The sequence below is a fragment of the Schistocerca nitens genome, chromosome 8 (genome assembly GCF_023898315.1).
Source record: "Schistocerca nitens isolate TAMUIC-IGC-003100 chromosome 8, iqSchNite1.1, whole genome shotgun sequence".
NCBI classification, from domain to species: Eukaryota; Metazoa; Arthropoda; class Insecta; order Orthoptera; family Acrididae; genus Schistocerca; species Schistocerca nitens.
This window is the reverse complement of record NC_064621.1, coordinates 601888573-601909384: the sequence shown is the minus strand read 5'-3', so window position 1 is coordinate 601909384 and position 20812 is coordinate 601888573. Positions and strand designations below refer to the sequence as shown.

The 20812-nt window shown below is 39.6% G+C and overlaps 1 protein-coding gene across 1 annotated transcript in view; it reads right to left on the bottom strand.

Moving 5' to 3' along the window:
* Window positions 1-14391, bottom strand: part of LOC126199044 (toll-interacting protein-like) — a 65871-nt gene extending 51480 nt beyond the window's left edge. The window contains exons 1-2 of the mRNA XM_049935749.1: window positions 14195-14391; window positions 13911-14078 (exon numbers count right to left, since the gene is read on the bottom strand). Coding sequence (XP_049791706.1) covers window positions 13911-14078; window positions 14195-14242 — 216 coding nt within the window. The 5' untranslated portion in view covers window positions 14243-14391. The remainder of the gene's footprint in view (window positions 1-13910; window positions 14079-14194) is intronic.
* Window positions 14392-20812: the final 6421 nt, after the last annotated feature.

Genomic DNA, 20812 nt, shown 5'->3' with positions numbered 1-20812 from the left:
TGTCATGAAGTGGGTCATGTGGTGTTCAGCAAGAACTGATGCACTGCTACAAAGACCACCCAAAAGGACATGATACAGAACAGTTTTTGATCTCTAGAACACAACCAATCTTAGGCCTGACCTGGGTGGCATATGTTCCGAAAGAGAAGACATAGTGCCCTCAGTATTTCTTCTTGCTGCACTTAATCAGGTAGTAAGCTTAATGCAGAACTGCTTACACGTGAGGCGGCCAGCATGTGAAGGATGCCACTTGGGAATGTTGCAGAGCCCACGACAATTCTGTATAGCAGTTACAACATCTTTGGTCCAATGCAGGACCGGCAGGCAGCAATGTGTGACTGTAGAGAGAGGAATAGCAGTTCCAGTAGCATGGGTGATAGCATCAGAAGTATCTGCCACAACTTCTTCAGTGCAATCCGATGGGATGAGGGGAGGGGGTGTGGTGAAGGTGACAGCAGGGGAATAGAATTGTCAGTAGGGTTTTTGAAGAGCCCATCATGATAATTGGTCTGATGGGCCGTGATAAAGTGACAGCACCACAGTAAAGTGGTCACTGTCACAAAGATCATAATGGGGTGAGCAATGTAGCAAAGCCATGAGATTGGGGGAATTCATCTTTAGGTTGACTGCCAGAATAGGTGCCATGAACGGCACTGAAATGGGCAGGAGTGTCATCACTGAGGTGGCACAGATTGAGATAGGAAAGGAACCGGTCAATCAGAAGGCCCCTCCCAGATAAAATATTACTTCTCCACATGGGGTGGTGAACAGTGGAACCCCAAGTAGGAGAAAATGGGGAGAGCTGTTTGATTAAGGTAGTTACCTGAGGGGAAGTAAGTGCCCTCCCTGGAAATAAGTAAATGTTACAAATTGTAATCACTGGAGTAGTTTTCACCCACACCACTACTACTTCCAATGTGGTATGGAGGGGAATCCACTCACTGACAACATCTGTGCGAACCAACATACAGGCTCCAGTTGCCCTCCCAGGACCTGTACAATTCTGACAAAATGCACAGTTATAACGAAGTGCCACAGAATGGTCTTCAGTGAAGTGAGTTTCTTGGAGGGCAATACAGACTGCAGAATAAAAGGAAATTATGTTGTTGCAGTTCCAGACAAATGACAGTAGTACCCCATACAGTTCCATTGGATTGTATCCTCGTCGGGCGTGATGGAGCCACAAGGACCTGTCAAGTCCCAGGACCATGGTCTGTCACCAGTGTATGCAGGACAACATCCAATAACATCGGTTCAGAATATGACACAGAATATGACAGTGTAGGAGGATGTGGCACCTCTGGAATCATTGAAACAGCTTTCTTCTTCTTCTTCTTCTTCTTCTTCTTCTGTTCCTCCTCCTCCCCCCCTCCGTACAGAGTAAATAGATTCACTTCCAGTTCTCTGGCTTGTCCCTCTTCCCATGAGGTAACCAGTGCAATAGTCAAGGAACATGGCACCTACATAGTTGCTGGTATCTACAGCATTCTGTGTCTCACAGATGAAAAGAGTAAGCCGATTTTCACATGATCATCGTTTCTGGAACCCATGTTGATTCATACAGGAGATTTTCAGTCAATGTCATAATATCCAAGCATAAACAATGTTCCAATATTTTACGACCGACCGACATCAGAGAGATAGGCCTATAGTTATGTGTGTCTGTGTGACAAGCCTTCTTGGAAACAGGAATGACCTTTCATTTTTTTCCTAATCATCACATACACTTCATTCCTACAGTACACTGCTGCCAACTAACAAGAACAGTATCTGCAATAAGTGGTGGTCCAGCATAAAAATTAGTTATTTTCATTTGCTTATGATATTCTGTGGTAACTCTTCCAATACATAAAGGGTACTTCTGGCTCAAATGGACAGTTCAAGCAATATGTAGTGTAAGTTCACAAACCTCTAGTCGACCTCTGTTCAGAAGTCTGGGACTCAGAATTCCCAGACTTCTCGATATATGTTTTGTTTAGTTCATTTGTTGATAACAACATGAACTTACTCCCAAGTGCTAGCAGCTTTCTCTCGGTTAATACTAGACAAAATTCAGTCTACAATTGGATCACACTCTTACACTACTGCACAGAAAGTCTTACATTACTCTGCTGGATCCATTTTCAGTAAGCTACCACCAGAACTTGAAAATCTTAGCACTTTCAAATCTAAATAGAAGAATTTTCTCATTTTTTTTTTATTCGTGTCAGAAGCACCATGGATACAGGAATATAAAAAAAATGAATCACACACAGAAAAAATATTAATTACAGGCATATGAAAATATATATAAATATATATACAAATATGTGTGCACAGAAATAGAATGTTATAGGCATTTGGCCCATAAGCGGGCTACGTCGACAGCATTTGGGGTTGCCAACATTAGATCCTCTAAAGTGCAGTGTGAAGGACATTCAGGGCAGTTATACATGTGCTGGGTCGTCTGCACCTCTCCACAGTCGCAGAGATTAGATGTAGTAGAATATCCCCACTTCAGAAGGTTATCTCTTGACCGTGCAGTGTTGGTGCGTAGCCTGATTAGTGATCTCCACACCACCCAGTCCTCATCGTAACCTGGTGCCAATTCTTCCTTTGGTTCCATCCAGTGCCCTTCTCCCGACCGCTTCCATCTCTCCACCCTAGATCCAGGTTGGTCGCTAAAATCTACGGTTGCTCTGAGAAAACTGCGTCTAGATTTCAAGCATTTGGTGGCTGGCTGAGTTTTGTGGAGGGGGTGGCTCTCTGCCATCTCAGCCCTCGCTCTTTCACTATAGGCTGCCACTTCTCTTCGCACTGCAGGAGGTGCAATCCCAGCAAGATGGTAGAGCTTGTCTGTTGGCGTCGGTTTCAGACATCCAGTGACGAGCCTGCAGGTCTCGTTCAGAGCAATGTCGACCTGTTTAGCATGTGTAGAGTTGTACCAGACACTGCTTGCATATTCGCCTGCTGGGAAGCAAACTGCTAGTGCTGTGGTCCTCACTACCTCTGGCTTTGCGCCCCAGGAGGAGTTCGTTATTTTCCGAAGAATATTATTTCTGCCGCTCACCTTCATTTTGGTGTTAAAACAGTGCTGTTTATACGTCAGAGCCCTGTCTAGGGTTACTCCTAGGTATTTGGGGTTAACGCAGTGTTTGAGGAGTGTGTCCTTCCAGAAGACACGCAGCTTACGGGATGTCTGCTTGTTGCGGAGATGGAAGGCGCAAACTTGTGTTTTGCTAGGGTTCGGCTTGAGTTTATTGTCGGCGTAGTACTGACAGAGCATGTCTAGCGCATTCATGAGCTTTGTCTCAACATCCTCAAAGAAGTCACCCTGTACGGCCATAGCACGGTCATCGGCGTAGATATAGTGTTCTGTACCAGCTGGCAGTGGTTGATCGTTGGTGTATATGTTAAAAAGTAAGGGTGCCAGTACGCTGCCCTGAGGGAGACCATTTTTCTGGGCCCGCCACCTGCTATGCATCCCTTGGAATTCCACAGAGAACCTACGGTTCTCTAACAGACTTCTAACTGTGGATGTGAATTTAAAGTCCCTGGTAATGGCATACAGCTTCTTCATTAGCAGACGTAAGTTGACGGTGTCATATGCGGCTGTCAAGTCTATAAAGGCGACACCGGTTATTTTCCGGTTCTCATAGCTGTCTTCAATCAGCTGCGTGAGGTTAATTACCTGAGAAGTAGTGCTTTTCCCTGGGCGGAAAGCTGCTTGTTGGGGGATTAGGTAGGGTTCTATGGCACTGGAGAGGCGATCCTGGAGTATTCTTTCAAAGATTTTAAAGATATGGCAGAGAAGTGATATGGGTCGGAAATTTCTGGGGTCATCAGCATTTTTGCCTGGTTTTAAAATGGCAATAACTTTAGCCTTCCTCCAGATTGTGGGTATCTGACCTGTTTCCATGCAATTGTTAAACAGTTTCAGTAGCCATTGTTTAACGTTGGGACCAAAGTGTTTAATCTGTTCAACAAAAATCCCATCCAGGCCCGGGGACTTCCTCAGCTTGCATTTCGCTATGGCTTTGTCCAGATCTGCCATTGTGAGAGGGGTGGCAAGAGTTGAATTTTCTTGGTGTTCAATCCTGTCTATTTTGGTCTCCGACTTCCTGATTTTGGTGTCGGGTTTCCCATTCTTGAGAAGCTGGTGGGCTATTTGGTCGGCTGTGACGGGAGCATGTCCTGGAGAGAAAGTCGGGTCATTGTTGAGACGTTTAAGGAGTGTCCAGGCTTCCTGACTGCTCCTTTTCATGTCCAATTCCTCTATTGCCCTCAGCCATTTCTCTCTCCTGGTTTTAGCTAGTGACTCTGTTAGCTGCTTGCCCGCAGTGATAGTTTCCGCGGATAGAGGGTTTGCGTCAAACAGTGTCAGGTATTGCTGCAACTGATCCTCTAATTCTGGCGTAAGGCCTTCAACATAATTGCTTCTGCATCCTCTAGGGATCGATTGAATGGAACACCACTGCACAGCCTTCACGAAATTGTCATAGAATCTTGGTTCAGGTGGTAGGTTGTTTACAGAATCTTCCATGAGGTTTTGAAAGGTTGACCATTCTGCTTTCTTAAAATTGTACCTACGGCGAAAAGGTACGCTATGGGGTTTAACAACAGATGTGATCTGGCACATTATTGGACGGTGCTGGGTGTTTGGTATTGGTGAGTAAACTCCTGTTGAGCATTGGGACGTTACTTGATGGCTAACGAAGATGAGGTCCGGGTTATAACCTCTCCCCCATCTGCCACTGTTGTAGGAAGCCGGCAGTTTATTGTCATGTATCAGTTTTAGGTTGTTTAGCTCGGCCCAGCAGATCACAGCCGTGCCATTGTCGTCGTCTTCTTGGTAGCCCCACTGTGTACTGTAGCTGTTAAAATCACCGATTACAAAATTAATTCTATCTTTATTAAAATTTTTTTAATTTCCTCATGATTCATTCCTATTGCATTGAGTACTCATCAGAAAAAATTAGGCAAATTCCTGTGGTATATTGTTGATTAATAAATAGTCAGCAGCTTACTGTCTGCATACGATTCATCAAATTTTATTTCATGTGTTTTTAATCTTTGTCATGTTATTTCTTATACTCACTCATTCTATTACCACGGAGACTGGTTTCTCAATTTGGCCCTACGGAACAGTATGTGTTAACAAAAATAAATTCCCAGCAGTTTAGACACCTGCAAGACACAGATATGTGAACTGCACATAATTCAAATTAGCCTACTTTCTAAAAGGTATCAGATAGATTATATAATGGTAAGACAGAGATTTAGGAACCAGGTTTTAAATTGTAAGACATTTCCAGGGGCAGATGTGGACTCTGACCACAATCTGTTGGTTATGAACTGTAGAGTAAAACTGTAGAAAAAAAGGTGGGAATTTAAGGAGATGGGACCTGGATAAACTGAAAGAACCAGAGGTTATACAGAGTTTCAGGGAGAGCGTAAGGGAACAATTGACAGGAATGGGAGAAACAAATACAGTAGAAGAAGAATGGGTAGCTCTGAGGGATGAAGTAGTGAAGGCAGCAGAGGATCAAGTAGGTAAAAAGACAAGGGCTAGTAGAAACCCTTGGGTAACAGAAGAAATATTGAATTTAATTGATGAAAGGAGAAAATATAAAAATGCAGTAAATGAAGCAGGCAAAAAGGAATACAAACATTTCAAAAATACAATCGACAGGAAGTGCAAAATTGCTAAGCAGGGATGGCTAGAGGATAAATGTAAGGATGTAGAGGCTTATCTCACTAGGGGTAGGATAGATACTGCCTACAGGAAAATTAAAGAGACCTTTGGTGAAAAGAGAACCACTTGCATGAATATCAAGAGCTCAGATGGAAACCCAGTTCTAAGCAAAGAAGGGAAAGCAGAAAGGTGGAAGGAGTATATAGAGGGTCTATACAAGGGCGATGTACTTGAGGACAGTATTATGGAAATGGAAGAGGATGTAGATGAAATGGGAGATATGATACTGCGTGAAGAGTTTGACAGAGCACTGAAAGACCTGAGTCGAAACAAGGCCCCGGGAGTAGACAACATTCCATTGGAACTACTGACGGCCTTGGGAGAGCCAGTCCTGACAAAACTCTACCATCTGGTGAGCAAGATGTATGAGACAGGCGAAATACCCTCAGACTTCAAGAAGAATATAATAATCCCAACCCCAAAGAAAGCAGGTGTTGACAGATGTGAAAATTACCGAACTATCAGTTTAATAAGTCATGGCTGCAAAATACTAACGCGAATTCTTTACAGACAAATGGAAAAACTGGTAGAAGTGGACCTCGGGGAAGATCAGTTTAGATTCCGTAGAAATATTGGAACACGTGAGGCAATACTGACCCTACGGCTTATCTTAGAAGAAAGATTAAGGAAAGGCAAACCTACGTTTCTAACATTTGTAGACTTAGAGAAAGCTTTTGACAATGTTGACTGGAATACTCTCTTTCAAATTCTGAAGGTGGCAGGGGTAAAATACAGGGAGCGAAAGGCTATTTACAATTTGTACAGAAACCAGATGGCAGTTATAAGAGTTGAGGGGCATGAAAGGGAAGCAGTGGTTGGGAAGGGAGTGAGACAGGGTTGTAGCCTCTCTCCGATGTTATTCAATCTGTATATTGAGCAAGCAGTGAAGGAAACAAAAGAAAAATTCAGAGTAGGTATTAAAATCCATGGAGAAGAAATAAAAACTTTGAGGTTCATCGATGACATTGTAATTCTGTCAGAGACAGCAAAGGACCTGGAAGAACAGTTGAACAGAATGGATGGTGTCTTGAAGGGAGGATGTAAGATGAACATCAACAAAAGCAAAACGAGGACAATGGAATGTAGTCGAATTAAGTCGGGTGATGTTGAGGGAATTAGATTAGGAAATGAGACACTTAAAGTAGTATAGGAGTTTTGCTATTTGGGGAGTAAAATAACTGATGATGGTCGAAGTAGAGAGGATATAAAATGTAGACTGGCAATGGGAAGGAAAGCGTTTCTGAAGACGATAAATTTGTTAACATCGAGTATTGATTTCAGTGTTAGGAAGTCGTTTCTGAAAGTATTTGTATGGAATGTAGCCATGTATGGAAGTGAAACATGGACGATAAATAGTTTAGACAAGAAGAGAATAGAAGCTTTCGAAATGTGGTGCTACAGAAGAATGCTGAAGATTAGATGGGTAGATCACATAACTAATGAGGAGGTGCTGAATAGGATTGGGGAGAAGAGGAGTTTGTGCACAACTTGACTAGAAGAAGGGATCGGTTGGTAGGACATGTTCTGAGGCATCAAGGGACCACCAATTTAGTATTGGAGGGCAGCGTGGAGGGTAAAAATCGTAGAGGGAGACCAAGAGATGAATACACCAAGCAGATTGATAAGGATGTAGGTTGCAGTAGGTACTGGGAGATGAAGAAGCTTGCACAGGATAGAGTAGCATGGAGAGCTGCATCAAACCAGTCTCAGGACAAGACCACAACAACAATACTGTCTTTTATGCAATCCTCTTGCCTAAATGAATAGTTACTTCCAGAATATCACCCAACAGGACATAATTTCTGAGCCGTGTCGTCACTAAGTTACTGGCTTGCTTGCCCTTGAGCAGCAGCAACAGCGCTAATCGATAAGAGCACTGTCGTACTATCTTTGGAGCAACCGCTAGTATTTCCAGGTCATTGCGTGTTGGGAGTTTAGTCAGGACGGAGCAGCAGTGAGGTCCAGACAGCCATGACTCACCTGACCATTGCCAGCACACATGACTGCAGTGGGGACGACCTTGGTTGGTCGTTCAGTCGGTCATCTCATTGGACAACGTGTATTTGGTCACCGACCGCTTCCAGGTTGTCTGCGTGTGTCGACTTGTGATTCCTCCTAGTTGTTCCACAGTGACTAGTTTTAGTATTGTTCGAGTTATTTCTGGAAATGTTTCGCGGAACCGTGTAGCTTGTATGGTTTTGACTGAGCAGTTATTTTAAGGCTGTCTGTGTGCTGGACTGAGTAAGTTGGTTGGGATGGGCATTAAGTAAGTCTACACGGCACAAGGCTAGGCCGAGACTGCTGGCGGCGTGCATGTGCTGCCGGATCGTGAGGCACTAGCTGCGAGAGCGACGAAGTTCGTTGCCCACAGAACCTGGACGCTGAAGTTGAGTGATCAGTTAATCTGTTATCAAACCTCAACTATTGTGACATCTCTTCTTTCATTTGCGGGTTGTGGCTCTCTAGGCTGTTCGGGCTAGCAGAAACATATGGTGTGTTGGAGTCAGCGAAATCTTGCAGCGGTCTTCCTATATTGTGATTAACTGTCAAATTGACTGTTACTTACCAGTGAAGTGCACCAGCGGTATTTTCTGCCCTGTGACCGTTAATGCCCCAGTTACCCACCCTGGTCGTTAGTGTAGTTTCCCGGCTGTGTGCCTTTCCTCGTCGTGTTTATGCTGTCTGGCACAGCATGTAGTTCGACAGCCTTTTAAGTTGTTTGGTTCATATTTTGCTTAGAGCGGTTTTTCTTTCCTTGGCTGTTTTGAGATGCCAATTTCTGAAGACGTAGTGCTGTTTGTATCCTCGTCCTCGACAGTTATTTTCCATCGTTGTGCTGTTGGCCGGACGGAAGGGTATTTGTTAAATTTTGGTTGGTCCTTGGGCCATCCCTAGTTTGGGTTGCCATCTGATTATTTAAGTTCAACTTTTGGCTGCCTGTCTCACCTCACCTTATGTTTGAGTTAACTTCTCAGGCCAACCCTTCGAACACTTCCGAGCACCACTTGTTCTGTTTGTTTTACATTTCTATTTTCATTTTAGTTTGAGGTATTGTGTGAGGCCTTTGGCTGTGTACCAATTCAGTTCTTTTTAAATTTTACATAAAGGCCTTCAGCCATATTAAATTAAAATTCTGAAGATTGATTTAAAAAAAAAAAAATTCTTTAACATTGGTTCTATCTGAAACTGTTTGTAATCCAGGCCCTAAGCTGTTAGTTGTTCGATGTGTTATGTGTGGCTTTCAGCTGAGGATTTATGTGAACCCCTTATAATAAGGCCTTCAGCCGTGTGTATTCTTTAAAGGAAAATTTTTTTATAAGAAGGAAAGGGTTTATTTTAAATTGTTTGTCTGACTTGTTGTTGTTCAGGCCTTCAGTCGTCGTTTCAAATTTGTTTGTGGCCTTTAGCCATGCAGTAAGTTAATATTTCTTTAATAAGGCTTTCGGCTGTTCTGTTGTAAGTTTAAAAATAAATTTCTTGGTTGGAAAAATTGATTATCAATGTGTTTTAATTATAGTTTTCCTTCAGAAATGTAGTGTAAGCCTTCAGCTGCCATATGTTTTCAATTGAATGCTTTTTTTTAAAAAAAAAAGAAAAAAAATTACCTTCTATTTTTAATTGCTTTTGATGTGGTTTTGGGCCTTCAGCCCAGGAAGCATCTTACATTATTTAACTAGGCCTTCAACAGTATTGTTTAATTGTGATCTTTTAAAGCAATGTGTAAATGAGTGGTTCTTAGAAAAATAAAGCTGTGTGTTTGACTGTGCAACTCACAGTAACTGTTTACAGCCCCATCCACAATCATAACCTTATCCTGTGCGCTCTCCGAGCACCTACCAACCAGGTCTCTCTCACTGATTTCTTTCTCCACAAATTTGGCAATTACTCTTATGGCAGAAAGAGCTGAACCTAAACTTCTCAGCATGTTTGTTATACGGTTTTTCCATTTAAAGTTTAAAATAATAGGCACACCCATGTACTTAGCACTTTCTACCACAAAAGATAGGAGCTTTTTTCCTAAGTTTAAAGCTAGTTCATTTGTGCAAAACTAGTTACTAACTTCAACAGAAATATCATGGTGAGTAGCAATCTATCCATTTCATAATACTGTCAAAGGTTAGTTTGACGAAGGCACATATGCTGGTTTATTCTGTGAAAGTCTCTCCACTTCTGTGTAACCATCGCACTCTACAACCGCTTGAAACTGTTTACTATAGCCAAGTATTTTCTCCCTCTACCATTTTTCCCTTCATTTTCAAAATCCCTTCATTACCTGTGAGGAAGTTATTCTGTTCTGCTGACCACCCACCGTGACTCACCAAGCAGATTATGAAGCATTCCAAATTGTATTATTCTAATATCCAAGTGTAACTTCCAGCATCCTGTTTCTTATAAAGCAGCTGAATGTCATGTGCTTACTTAGGCATCTCATAAATTAATGACGCTAATAAAATATTGATTGGCTTAGCCTCTTTCCAGTATGTAATTGGTGATTTTTATTATTTAAAATTTTTATTATGTGCTCAGTGAAAGCACAAATAGCTACCTCAAAACGTAGGTCTTTCGAAATACAAAATTTCAACAGTGTACGAAAAGATAGATTGCTATTTACCATACAGAAGACGTGCTAAGCTGCAGACGGGCACAATTAAAATATACTTACGTGAAGCTTCCTTCCACAGTCTTCATCACTTAGAGAGAAAAACACACCATTCATACATAAAAGCAAGCACACCTCCTGCGCACATGACCGCCGACTCCAGCAGCTCAGGCCGAGCTGCTGGAATTCGCAGTCATGAGCTCAGGAGGTGTGCTTGCTTTTATGTATGAAGGCTGTGGCTGAAAATTTTATATAAATGCCTTGTAACTGTAGTTGTCTGCACCTTAATGAGTCTTCTTTATGGAAAGTAGCAATCTATCTTTTCTTACGTTGTTGATATTCCTACCTTGAGTTTTCATTGTTTGGAATGCAAAATTTAACAAACAGCTTATCCTATTTCTCCACATGACTGATACTAGCGAGTAACTGATCTTATTGAGAGGCCTAAAAATGGCCCATTTTAAGCTATGGAAACACAATGCATTAATTATATATCGCACGTGGCCGAGAACATAAGATTAGAGGACTGCAACTTTTTGCTGTCTTATTGGATATACCATACTCTACACACCCTTTACGAATATTTCATTTAGTCATTGAGGACGGTAGCTTATATGGCAGTGTGTACCAGACTTACGTAAGTCCAGTGGAGATGGAAAGTGTGGTGAAAATTGCAATACCGCTATTCTGCTTTGTAATTCTCTGTTTTTAAATTCTGATTTTGCTCGTTGTCTGATCTGCTGTCTTGCCCGAGACTTAGGTTAGGTTGGAAGGTAACAGTTTGGTTGCGACTTGGCAAAGCCAACAAATGTGTCCCCCTCCTGGCTTCTAAGGGGGCTCGAAGCTCCCACGTCAATCTCACATGCTGCCTCCAAATGTTTCTATCTTGTGCTACTTCCTTCCATTTTTTTTTTTTTTTTTTTTTTTTTTTTTTTGTTTTCACGCAACCTCTTCCATATGGTTTTCATTTCATTTTACCCATGTACTGCTTCATTTACCCATGACTTCTCCATGAATATCTTTGCTTGATCTTAAAGATGACCTATCCATTGAAATCTTCCAAAATTCATTATGCTCATTAATGTTGTTTATTGTGATGACTTGTGGATTTCTGTGTTGTGACTTCTCTTCCAGCTTTGAATTCTTCATCATAGTATGGACCAAAGACTTTCCTAAAAACTGTTTTCAAATATTCGTAACTGATGTTCTTTCAATTTAGTTAAATTGCATATATTATGCCTGGTCTGATGACTATTTTATAGCTTCATTTTAGTTTTCCTTGCCACTAATTTAGTCTCTAGAAGTTTTTGTACGAAGCAGCAGGCTCTATTAGCACTCAGCAGTCACATTTTTACTTCTGCTTGCCCCTGATTTTGTTCATCTATCATTGCACCCACAAATTTGATCTGTTCAGCGCATTCAGATTTGTGTTTGCTGATTATTAGATGCCACTGGGTTTCTTGTTCACCTCTAAAACTTTGAACTACCATGTACTTTGTTTTCTGATCATTTAATTTTAGCCCAAGTTTGCATACTACTTCTTTGAGCTTTATGAATAACTATCTAATCTCGTTTTCACTTTTCCCAGTGAGCAGTATATCATCTGTTTTTGGTAAAACCTTAACTTTATTTCTTTGGAGGATCCCAGCAGGTACTAGTTTGAATTTCCTCACAACTAACTCCAATGCTACACTGAAGAGGGGACAGAGCATCATCTTTCTTTTCTCCAATTTTATTTCCAAAATGGTTGGATTTTATTCAATTCAGCAAAGCCCAGTTATGTTATACATGCACATTCAAAGATTTATAAGTTAACTGGAAATCCCAAAATCATCATTGCATTCCATGGACTTTGCTTATGAATGGAGTCTTAAGCTTTCATTGTTATGTCATTACAATCTTTTTAACAGCAAGTATTCCACAGTTAAATTACATCCTTGGTGTAAATATCTTTTTCCACTGTGGTCTGATATTTTTAAATTTTTAAGATATTTGAAGGCACTAATAACAAGAGGCCCCACATTTGTCAGTTTTTGTTCTGCTAATATATTCATTCTGTTCCATGATGCCATCCACCAGTCATTTCTTGAGATTCTTAAGTCCACCATAATATCAGGCATTTGTCCGCTCAGTATCTCATTGTTTACCAATCTCCAATCTTTCAATTATGAGTCGTGATTGCATACAATATGTGTATAAATGTTCATTTCACTGCACTTCCTCCATATCACTTTTGCAATATACTGGTTTACCTTCTTTTCTGTAGATCTTTAACAAATTTTCTCTTATACTTTCAAAAAGTAGGCATCAGCAAGTTATTTAATGTACTTGGCAATGTTAGTTGTAGAGGGTTGCCAAATGCCTTTCTAGTCACAATTCTTTTTTCCGGGAGATCTGCTTTCAAACAACAGTTACAATGTCACTGAGAAGGTGTTAAATTTAGAACTAGCATAATGTTCAACTGTAAACTCAATCATTTTTTAAAACTTACTCTAAAATTCCACATTATTCTATCATTAATCCCCTGATAGTTTTATCTGGGCATTTCTGGGCTGCATATGTTGCTAAGTTATGTAATATGGCTGATTGTTCACCACGATCTGGCAATTGATTTGCAACAGCATTGGCATGGATTACTTGAGGTCTTGAATGAATATAGTGCCTGTTAGCATACATCTTGAGTTACTTGATACCTATGGAAAATTAAATGACTTGATACTAAATTGTAATTAGGTAAGTAATATGGAGTTACTGAAGAGAATTTAAGAAAAATAAATGTGTGGTGCATAAAGCTTCAAGGAACTGTCAACTTGGCTATGGAGGGAAAGGTGAGGAGTAAAAATTGTGGAGATCATGCCTTGACTAGTAGCCACATTCAAATAGAAGTAGGTTGCAGTAGTGACACAGCTGCAGATGATAGAATAGAATGGAGAGCTGCATAAAACCAGTCTTCTGGACTGCACATCACAATAACGCTAAGTTGAACATCATTAACAGCACTTCTAAATCAATTTTTCTGCCCAATTTTTAGTAAGCTTACATTAAAATCATCAAAAAACACAACAATAACCAAACATTTCTGTCTGACAGCATAATAACATATCAAAATGTTTCACATCTGAATGGGTGCATGGATATAGCAATACCAAGCAATACTTTAACATTAATTCCCAAGAACATGCTTCTACACTGAATTTACATTTCCAGCTGTTTCATCCATATTCATCTACATGAATAATAAGCTAATTTATGACAACCAACCTTCCTTGTGTTGCTATTGCTAAGACAGACAAATGACACCAATTATTTTCCCAATAACTAAGATGTTACAAACTAACAACCAATTTATTTTTACATCCCATCTCTAATATTCTGATAAGTATAATTATCTCCCGTTTCCTTCTATCCTATATCATGAATCCTTCTAAATTCAACATAAGGTTACTTCAAATGTTGATACATTGAAATGACTAGTCTGTGACGAAAATGTATGTAACGGTATCAATGTGTGAATACTGCGTGTTACTAATGTCTCAAGGTATTCAGTATAATTCACTTGTCATGTTCTGCAGTTACCTGACCAATGGTAATACTAAGTCTTCCTGTAGTGTTCTGTGCATATGTCATTCCGACCATCTGATGATGCAGTGCCAGAGCAGCCTGCTGATCAGCTGACTCTTGTTGCTGTTGTCGCGTGTCTGTCGAAATACGCAAGAAATCTGGTGGCAATGCACCAACAAACACCTGTAACACACATTAGCATCTGTAAGCTGCGCCTCATCTACTACTTAAGAAATTATAATTAGATATGCATAAAAATAATAAATATTTCCAGAACGTTCTAGGGGAAACAGACATACTCGTTTCCTTCTTTCAGCATTCCTTTCCACGGCTGACTCGGCAGACATTTTTAACCGACTTTTCCCGCAAGACTGTCAAATAAAACAACTTCCAGTTCCTGAACTCAAAGTGTAGATTACACAACTCAAAATGCAAAACACATCACTGCTTCTTAATCAGAGATGCGTACATAAAACAGAGCTGTCAATGTGTAATGAAATCTAAGTGTTTTTTTAATCGTTGTACGGGGGGAATCGATCCACCAATCGACTGCAGCGCTGGTTCAGCTTTTATCTCTGGCACGAGACGTAAAGTCGGGTTCACATACGCTTCTACTGTGGCGCGACAGCTTATGGCTTTCTGTTGTGGCATCACGAGCTACCGTTCACACAGGACGCCACACATTCTACGTAGTTGCACAGCTTTTAATATGGCGTCAACTGAAATCATACGTGCGGATATGAATTTCTAGTGCAGGTTATGGCCTTCTAGAGCTGTGACAAGAGTTAAATACAAGTAGGACGGAACCCGAATCTTAAGTCCGAAAACAGATTCCGCACAGGGATAAATCAGGGGGCATTTTCAGAAACGAAAATGCTGTCTGCAGTGGCAAACTAACCAACAAGTCAACAACTAGCATGTAAATATCATCTGCAGCAGCCTCACTGTTCCAAACTTTAAATTCTTGTTGTATTAGGTGATGTAGGCGTTTCGAATAACTAATTTTTAGTTTAATAGCTGTCACATCACACTCTGCAGCTATTTCCTGCATATAAAGCGCAATATATAGAATGTTTGGTCTCACAAATCAGGAAATTTATACGACTCGCTTTTTTGTTTACCTGTATTAAGTTTATTTGTTTACTTATCCAAATATCTTTTAAGATTGGCCGACCGGAGTGGCCATGCGGTTCTAGGCGCTACAGTCTGGAGCCGAGCGACCGCCACGGTCGCAGGTTCGAATCCTGCCTCGGGCATGGATGTGTGTGATGTCCTTAGGCTAGTTAGGTTTAATTAGTTCTAAGTTCTAGGCGACTGATGACCTCAGACGTTAAGTCGCATAGTGCTCAGAGCCATTTGAACCATTTTTAAGATTGTGGGATGCATCATTGATTTGCAAATATTGCCCCCCCCCCTCACCCTCTCCCCCCCCCCCCCCCCCGCCCCGCACCCGCACACACACACTGCTGCTGTAGGAAATCAAACATCGATTGTCACTGTTGTAGTTCCAGAAGCTGCCTGCAGAAGTGTACCTTCCGACCCCTGTTTTCACTTTATTTGGAATACAATAAAAAAAACACACTGAAATCGAATGGAGTATAGCTGCAATTACTGCATGGTAACTGCGACAGAATGCCTGTGTTTCGAAATACTACCACCAGGGAGAAGTAGTGGTAGGAAAGTGTTGTAACAAAGTAGACCCAAGCTGAACTCTTTGTGGCATGACCAAAGTTCCCTCTCTTACGTTGGAACACTAAAAACTGGGAGTTCAGTCATGAAATTTCAGTATGACACTGGCTATGGCGACACCTTTGTTGTACGTGTGAACCCAGCTTATGAGATCAAAACGTTCAACAATTCATTTATTTTATTTGTTTATTTAGTTTTGGACCTGTGACAGCTTGTACAGATATAGGACAGGTCAATAAATGATGCAGAAAGTTAAAAATTATACTGACACACACACACACACACACACACACACACACACACATATATATATATATATATATATATATATATATATATATATATATATATATATATATATATATATATACCTTGATTTGTGGCAATTATTTGTTTAGTAAAGTGTACTAGTTGTACATGTAATATTGTACTGATGTAGTGCATATAATAAGATCAACACAATGCTGTGCACTACATCAGTACAATATTACATGTACAACTAGTACACTTTACTAAACAAATATTTGCCATAAAATGTTTATTAATTTAACATTATAAAATTCTGTTTCATTCTGAGAGGTACAAAGTAGAAACTGTGGTCCATCAGAAATGACTTGAGCTTTTTTTTCAAACAAGCTGTATTGCTTTACCATCTTGATGTTAGGAAGGTGGTTATACAATTGTGTGCCTCTATGAAGGACACTCTTCTGATAGGCTGATGTTCTGGCATATGAGACATGAATGTTATTGCCATTTCTTGTTGTCTAATTGTGCACAGAGCTCTCAAGCTGATAGGCATTGGAGGTTCTTAATTATTCTCTTACAAAGACTATTGTTTCAAATATATATAGGCATGGAAGGTTCAGTATCTTTAGTAGGAAAAAGAGAGCGAAATGAACCTTGCCTCTTTATGTTGCAGATGATTCTGATAGCTTGTTTCTGGATTTTGAAAACAGATTGACTACAGGGTACATTTCCCCGAAATATTATTCCATGTCGGATTGCTGACTGGAAATGTGATTGATATGCTTGTATTACTATTTCTTTATTACAGTTTGTGCTTAGTATCTGTAGCATGTAACAGATTGATGATAGCTTGGTTGTAAGAGCTTTAATGTGTGTATTCCACTTGAGATCACTCTGCAGACATACTCCTAGGAACTTAACATCATCAACTAATTCTACAATTTTGTTGTTTATTTTCAATGCGTGTTCATTTTGTTGTTTATAGTGGGATATATGAAAATTCATGGCCACCGTTTTCCCAGTATTAATTATAAGTTTATTTTTTCAAACCAGTGTGTTAGCTCCAGCAATGTTGCATCTGTAGTTAATTGAAGCTCTTTTTGGTCTGATCCTGTAATCAAAATACTGGTATCATCTGCAAATAAAGTTTTCTGTTTGGTATGGACATTGTCATTCAGGTCAACAATATACAAAAGAAACAGGATAGGACCTAATGTTGATCTTTGTGGCACACCATATTTGATGGTTGCTTTTCTGATGTGTATGTTGTTATTCTTGAATTTTTTTCAGTTGTTGTGTCTTGTTTGAGAACAACTTTTTGTTGCCTGCTAATAAGATATCATCTAATCCATTCAATTGGAATACCTCTAATTCCCTTTCTTTCCAACTTATGTAGTAGGATACCATGATCTAAAATGTCAAATGCTTTGGATAGGTCCAAGAATATACCAGTAGCCATTTACTTTTCATCTACAGATGTTAGAATGGAGTGCAAATATTCATAGATTGCTGTTGTTGTGGATCTAAATTGCCTGAAGGCATGCTGATGATTTGACAGCAATGAGTTTTTGTTAACAAACTCTAGCAACGTATTATAAAAGAGCTTCTCAAAGATCTTTGAGAAGCCACTAAGCTGTGCTACAGGTCTGTAATTGTTAACATTGTTTATGGCACCCTTTTTGTGCAAGGAGGTTACTTTTGCAATATTTAGAAGATTTGGAAAGGTACCTGTGGAAAAGGAGTGATTAACAATATGCTTCAGAGGTTCTACATTATGATATCTTGTTTGGTTTATAATACAATCTGAAATCTCATCAAAACCATATGAAAGTTTCTTTAATGAGCTCATTGCCAGTATGAGCTCACTCTGTGTGACCTGCTTTAGAAACATAGACCATATGGGAGGTTTACAGTTCTCATTGTAGTGCATATTAGTATTCTGAAAGTTGCTTTGGATAAGATCATTTGCAGCTTTGCCAAAGTACTCATTGAAAATATTAGATACAGAGGTAGCATCAGATACTTGTTTGTTTTCCAGCTTAATGTTAATATTTTTGCCACTGGTTTGATGTGTGTTTCAGATCTGATGATGTTCCATGTGGCCTGTGTTTTGTTTCTTGATTTGCGGATATATTCATCATTCAATTCATAAGGAGGTGTTCACACAGTCTGTCAACAGTATGGAAGTGAATGTCAATGTCAAGGTTAGTGGTAGAAAATTTTGATATTGAACTTAGTAAGTGGAATTATGTCGAAGTCAGCTAATATCACAAGTTAACCTACTTTTGCCACCGTTAGTCATGTTATGTAATGGATTTTGTGCAATTACGGTTTCTTAGTCTTTATTTTGTTATTCTGCTTTGTTTTCATGACATTTCAAATGGTGGATATTTTTTACATTGTGTGTTCTTCCACAAGGGAACCATTCACCTTTAAATGACAAATTGTTACGTTTCATAGTAACTAAACAAATCTTATGCCTACACTACTCATAAATGACACAAATTGCCGCAGTTATCATGAAATTAACTTTTATAAAGTGAAAAAGTTGCTCTATTGAAGGAGAAAAATATTGTTGTTCCTGACATTATTTGTATCATAGGAGAAAACACATTGTATGAGGTAAATAAACTCTATATATTCCCTCATAAAAACTGTTTGATGTATTTGTATGCATGTATTTTGGCTAGCAAATAAATGTCTTTGTTTTTAAACGTTGTTTCACTTGACAGCAGTATACCATACAAAACTGATTAAGATCATCTGTTATGAAATATGCTTTACCTATTGATTTACTATATGGCCGCTAGTTCTTTAATACAGACACAATATTTTGGCTTTTAACACCTTAGATGGTACCGGTGTCTCAACCTCATATTCATCGTTTGGTACTGAGCTAAAACCGTCCTCACAGGCCGCGAGTTAAGCAGTCGGCACATGGGATGAGTCAGCCAACGTTGACGTGGCGCTCTACGAGATATGTTAGACTTGGAGGAGGTATTTTATCACATGAAACATAAGATAAGTTCTGTGATATTTCTACGACATACCAATAGGAAGGAAGAATGCTCCCTACATCACAAGCAGAAAGCCTATTATATGCAATGGATATATGCTGTTGCTAAGTACTAGCACACTGAACGTCTTGAATCTTTATTGCTACGATATGTTGCAACAAAATGACGGGAAATGTCATACGGGTGGTTAAAAAAGTTCTGTATTTAGTTATTTTCGAGTTACAACTCGAGTGTTATGAGAATAGGCAATTGTAATACAACGCCCGATTTAAGATTCATTAGAATGTGTTATAATGAAATGTCATTAATAATATTTCAGCGATTAAAGCCTTTAGAAGACTGTAACATAAAATACAAGGAAGCTAAATCAGAGATGGAGCATAGCATAGTTACTTGCCACACCACATTACAACGTGAGGGTTGATTAGTAGAAGGTTCACATCCTGCTGTATACTACTTTTTTACATATTCAAATTTTCTATAAGGTTTCATTCATATAAATAATTTCTGCAGCGCTTAATGTTTTGTAAGTATAAGTGTGTTCTCTCTCAGGAATGAGTTTGTTTGATTTTGGTGCCCAGCGTTACTGGTTGGATATGTATCTTTTCTTTTTATCTTGTTATGCGTCCATGGATATTGAAGTTTTTATTTATGTGTTCACAGACAGAACAACATGAGTAGCATATGGTTAAGTAAGGAAACGTGTTACCAGGAAGTAACTCGTCGATCACAGAGTGGCCAAACATACCTTGCCTTGTTGCCAAATCTCAGTTACAGTATCAGCAGGAAGAAGACGAACCGATGTGTTCCTACAGAGGGCTGGGAAGTGACCATAGCTAGCATGTCAAAGACGTGGCTGGCATGTCCTGGAATACGTAAAGCATCTGATTTGCATTTCTGCAACTGCAACTAGGTTTAGCGACTGGAGCGTAGTTACTAATAATACTAAGAATTGACTGTAAACTAAGCATCATAAATCAGTAACTCTCATAGTTGTTTTTATACTTCTTGTGTACTCAAAACTAAGAAAATCATTCATGTTGTAATAAAAGCAGATGTGGTACCGAATGTGTAAAGTGATACATAGTATAAAACATACAGTTACAGTTTCTCTGTGCTGTTACCTTAAGAGACATTCTATGTGGGGAGACATTTAGTTACCTTAAGAGAGTATTCGAAAGTGTGGTGGAGTCATTTGACAGTGATAGATCTTAGCACTCCGTCGTCAGCCAAAAATGAGTTTGATGTTCTAGTTCTGTGGTGCAAGATGTGAGAGATAAGGAAACATAATTTTCTACTTGAAGAAACATACTTAGAGGGAGTATAGTCTATGCCATAGTCCTGTACAGGATTTTCACAACAAGCACCGATACCTTGGCGACGTGCTAACGCGCGCATTCTCCGATTTCTTCGAAAATAACTCGCATAAACAGGAGAAATCTACATTTCAGTGAGAAATTCAAGGTGTATGGTCAACAACACTGCTACCTCAGATTGGGTAAAGTAGATTTTTTAAACTGGTCGGTCTATGTCGGGTAGGAATTGTTCGGAACTACTGTATACATCCGAGCTGCAGCTGCCTGTTTCGCAGTGCATCACGGCTGCTTTGTCAAAGTCGTAGTAGCTGTATTGCCTAACGCCTCTCCTCTCACTTTGACTGCCTTCCCTTCTCGCTCCTATACTGCCACCTCATATGGAACTTCATGTTCAGGTTGACCCCCTGGATTGTCGTCGACACGTGACTTCATGTTGTGGTCCTCGATCTCCGCTCATGATACAAATTTCTTTTTTAACCTATGAAAAACTATTAACAGTTTTCATAGTTGCATTCAAAACTTTACCTATTACACAATTCCTTCTGTGTAAATCTCTTTTGCTTCAAAATTTAAATTCGAATATATCATTGTTTCTTAATTCTACCTAAGTTTCCTCATCTTTTGAGAGAAATGGTTAGAGTAGAAGGAA